General features: G+C 36.7%; 1 protein-coding gene across 1 annotated transcript; it reads left to right on the forward strand.

Annotated features, from left to right (window-relative positions):
* On the forward strand, positions 1,414 to 4,417 carry LOC107606064 (lysM domain-containing GPI-anchored protein 1). The gene is made up of 5 exons (XM_016308030.2): positions 1,414 to 2,121; positions 2,533 to 2,650; positions 2,828 to 2,989; positions 3,097 to 3,128; positions 3,848 to 4,417. Exons 1-5 carry the CDS (start codon positions 1,443 to 1,445, stop codon positions 4,132 to 4,134), a joined length of 1,278 nt encoding a protein of 425 aa, XP_016163516.1. The 5' UTR covers positions 1,414 to 1,442; the 3' UTR covers positions 4,135 to 4,417.

The raw sequence follows: 4,935 nt of genomic DNA on the forward strand, positions 1-4,935 counted from the left end.
GCGAGTTTGGCGAGTTTTTTTAATTTAGCGGGCTCCAAATCCTAGCCCGACCCGCCTTTTTAGCGGGTTTAGCAGATCGGCCCGACAGATTCGACCCGTTTTGCCACCCCTAATAATAATAGTAGTTAGTAGTGCACTATAGTTATTTTGTCTTACTAGTATAAATAAACAATTATGATGTAAATAAAAAAATCAATCATTTAAATATACGTTGCAATATATAATGTATATTAAAATAAATTAAATAATATATATTTTTTGTTAGTGATTAATTTTAGTGTATATATAACATGTTACAATAATATATATTTTAAAACTGTTATGAAATGTATAGAACATAATGTAATCACAATCATGAAATATCATTCTTAAGCCATATTGTATTCTCTACGAGGTAAATCGTACTTTACTAAAAAAATATATTTACGAGAGAATATTTGCCTAGTAAAGATTTCCTTGTTTTCTAAATTGTTGTTCTAAACCTAAAATTCTGTTGTTAATATGCTTTTCCCGACTTGGGTAACCATAGGCAAGGTATCAAATTGGTGCTATGGTGTATACCAAGGCAACAAGAAACCCATAAATTCCTAACTCAAATCCCTGAAAAGGAACACTATACGAACCCACATAATATGAACGTGGGCCATACCTGATTGACCACAAAAACGAAAAAGGAAAACTGCCAAATTACTAAAACATCCCCGTCTTATTAAACCATGCCAAAGGACAAGTGAAAAATGAATTTTAAAAAAAAATAATTTCCAAATAATAAAGCAGAATTTTTTTCAAAATTTCAAAAATTGAATCGGTTATCAAAAATGATATATTAGTTGAATGGTTCAATCAATTCAACTGAAAAAATCATTTTATATTAATTATTGAATATAGTTTACATTCCTACTCTTTCTCTTTCTCTCTATAATAGCGAGTAAAAAATAATAATAATTGCAATCTTAGATATAATGATTTGGGGAGAGGGACAAAATAGTCCAGCACATCTAGTAATGGAGAAATCTCTTCTCTATGACAGAGAATGTGACTAGTGTGTGACCCTCTTGTCCCTGTCCTTGTCCTTCTAACTATGCAACCCACCTGTCTCCTACTCACTCACTCACTCAAACCTCTCTCTCTTCTCTCTTTTCTCTTTCACTCTGAAATCAAAACCTTTTCCACTCTCCAACACTCTTCCTTCTCACTGGAACAAACAAAACCAACAACCCAATCACACAAAACGCAGAAAACCCTAAACCCTTTTTCTTCTCTCCACTTAAACACGTTGCAGAGCAACTATACGACACACATTGTACCCTGTTTGGTTTAACTCCTTTTGAAAAAACACACCAAGCTCCTTTTTTTCACCCCATTCAAGCACTCTTCTCCTTCTTCTTCTTCCAAACAAACCCTAGAAAATCTCCATCCCGAAAAAGAAATTCACTTTTTTTATGCTAAGAATGCCAAAGCAAGACACCATTCTTCACTGCACTTTGTTCTTGCTACTCTTGCAGATTCTCACAGCTCCCAAACCAGCAACATGCAAATCCACCATAGAACCCTGCACCAACAACGACTCATGCAACGCGCTCTTAGGCTACACACTCTACACCGACCTTAAAGTCTCCGAGGTAGCTTCACTCTTTCAAATCGACCCTATTTCTCTCCTCACCGCAAACGCCATCGACATATCTTACCCTGACGTGGAGCACCATATTCTCCCTTCCAAGCTCTTCATCAAGGTTCCAATTTCATGCTCCTGCGTCGACGGGATCCGAAAATCGGTTTCAACGCATTACAGGACTCGCCCTTCGGACACGCTTTCTTCCATTGCAGACTCTGTATATGGAGGTTTGGTATCTGCGGACCAGCTTTCGGAGGCTAACTCCATAAGTGACCCTTCGGTTCTTGATGTGGGTCAGAGCCTTCTGGTGCCTCTTCCTTGTACTTGTTTTAATGGCACTGATAATTCACTTCCAGCGATTTACATGTCCTATGTGGTTCAGCCTGTTGATTCTTTGGCTGCTATTGCGGCCAGGTATTTCACTACTTTAACTGATTTGATGGATGTTAATGCCATGGGAAGTACTGCTATTACTGATGGTGATATTCTTGCCATTCCAATTCCGGGTAAAATTTCCTGTTTTGGATTATGATTGGTTTGTTTTGGTTACCTCTCTTTTGTTGCTGTGATCCTTGATTTGTATATATAGGTGGTTAGGAATTTTTGTTTTCTTAGGGTCTGTTTTGTAATTGCGTTTATTAAAAAGAAAAGAAAAACGTTTTTAAGGAATTGGCTATGCAATTTCGGGTTGATGTTGTGGTTTGGTAAAGCCCTTTCTCTAAAATGGGGACTTGGAAGGAATTTTAATCCAATGCACACCCAATATTACTCATCAATTTTGAGTTTTAGGCTTGTGTTTGTCAACATTTTTAGATTGATGTTTTTTTTTTTTTTGAATTCGTTATGTATATGTTTTGGTCCTTGCTTGTGACTCGTTCTTCAATTCAATTGGTAACAGTATTTGTTTCTTGTTGTAGCTTGTGCTTCAAATTTCCCAAGATCTTCTTCTGATTTTGGCTTGCTTGTTCCCAATGGAAGTTATGCCATTACAGCAGGGCATTGTGTGCAGTGTAGCTGTGGACCGCGGGATCTTAAGTACTTACTTGGCACCTTTGTCATTTTTTTTGTGTTTTGCAATATAGTTATTTCCTCCTTGTAAATAATTTTAGATTCTCTTCTAGGTTCACAAGTTTGGTATGAGGGTAAACATGGAGGTTCGAAATTTTCTGTTTCTAACTATAGTGCATTTGGGTTTTTTCACTCTTTCTGCAGTTTGTATTGTATGCCGGCTTCGCTGGCTGTTTCTTGCTCCAGCATGCAATGTAAAAACAGCAATCTTATGCTTGGGAATGTTACGATCCAACAAGGTAGTGGCGGCTGCAATGTTACTTCTTGTAACTATGATGGCATTGTTAATGGAACCATAATGACAATGTATGTTTATACTCGTTGCACCTGCTTTCCTCGTTGATAGATATCAGTAGTATCTATTTTGTTGATTGCACTTTTAAGTTTATTCGTTCATTCCTGCCAACCTGCAGGTTGACACCATCCCTTCAACCTCGATGTCCAGGTCAGATTGTAACAACAATTTATATATTTAGATTCCAAATGTGTCATAAGATTGCATTCTTCATTTCTAATCATGTTTCCATTACACCGATTATAAATGAATTGTTCTGTTGTCAAATTAAGAAAAGAAAAATGGAATTCTTCTTCATTTTGGGTTTACATTAGGTGGAACGCCAGCAAATTTTAGTGCTACTGCTAGGTTTTCTATTCCACTGCTTGAAGTTGCCTCAATATTGAGGGGACAAAAGTACAAAATGTTGGATGTCTGAATTTCTGTCATTTTTATGTTCATTATATTATCCTTAGCCTGAACATTTGGAAGCTGGTTAATTTTGAAATATAACTTCTTTCTTTTTAACTTGAAAGCTGCTCAAGTGATATGAAGATTCTAAGTTGTTTGAAACCTGAAAATACCTAGTCTAAACACACGACACCTATACTCTGTGATGAACGCTGTATGCAAACTTGAAGTAGAAACTGTTTGTGGAAACTAGAGGAGCTTAAATTTAGTATTGTCTAGCATTATTATCGAGATTAAGGTGAATGCGGGAAGTATAGCAATCTTTAATTTGTTCTAGAGGCTGGTGGGGTGGTCAAGAAGGGTCTATTTTGTAGATTGTAATTCCTGATTTAATCTGTTTCCCACTCTCCCGAACTCACCCTGAAAAAAAAATGCAAGTTTTTAGATGTCTTCTAAATATATTTTCAATGATGCTGCAGGGTCTAGGGAATTCCCCCCTCTCATTGCCCCACCTACATCTATAAGGAGAGATTCAGAACTAGCACCAGCACCAGCACCTCAATCAGATGGAATCGGTCTAGGAACGCCCAAATCCTCAGTGGTTCCTTCAACAACAGGTCTTCCAGGATTCCCGCCGGCAAATGGTCCTATTAGCGCGCTTTCTTCTGGTGCTTCTGCCGCTTGCTCCTTGGTTATTCCATCATCCGCCATGACATCTGCACTTGTGTTATTACTTGTCAAGTTGATGATCCCTGTGGCATTGTAATATTTTTGTCAATTTTGTGGTGGCTTTGGCCCTGTTGCTTTGTCTGTCATAGGTGCTCTTATCTATTGCATACTCATTTGTAACTCTTTGAACTGATTTGTGGATGTTGATAAAAACAACCATGGGAATTTGAGTTTCTAACGACATGCTTACCATCTCATCATTTGGTGCTTTACTATATTTTTCTGCTCCATGATCTATATCAGTAATACTAGTAACTAGGTTCTCTGTTATCAATTCTTACAGCTCTAAGAAATTGATGGTAGCACCTTTGGGGACACTTGTAATTTATGTAGGTTCTTTACCCTAGTATTTTCATTTTATTTTCTTGTTTTTGCCTTTAATTTATTAGTTATTTTAAAACCTCTCTTAGTATTGGTATGCAACCTTGATACAAATGTTATAGTGAACTTTTTATATGTCGAATTGTTGAATTTCTCTCATCTCTCTCATCTCCCCATCTCTCATCTCTCAGTACACAACAATGCAGAATTTCCTCTATTCAATATTGTACCTTGTGTGGGGGCAAATGATTAAAAGCACGAAAAGATTTAATTAGGGATAAGTATTGTTTTGGTCCCTCACGTTGAGGGTCGGAATCGAACCTGTCTCTGGTGTATATTTTGATTTAAAATCATCTTTAAAGTCGTATTTGAATTTAAAATCATCATTTCTAATAAAATTTTAATTTATTCCTAAACTACCCCTATAATAAAAAAATTATAAAATTAAAAAAAAAAAGAAAACGCGAGTATTTTTGCTCCTGCGGAGAGGGAAGAGAAGAAGAAGAAGGGGGAAGGG

The sequence above is a fragment of the Arachis ipaensis genome, chromosome B07 (genome assembly GCF_000816755.2).
Source record: "Arachis ipaensis cultivar K30076 chromosome B07, Araip1.1, whole genome shotgun sequence".
In the NCBI taxonomy this organism is placed as follows: Eukaryota; Viridiplantae; Streptophyta; class Magnoliopsida; order Fabales; family Fabaceae; genus Arachis; species Arachis ipaensis.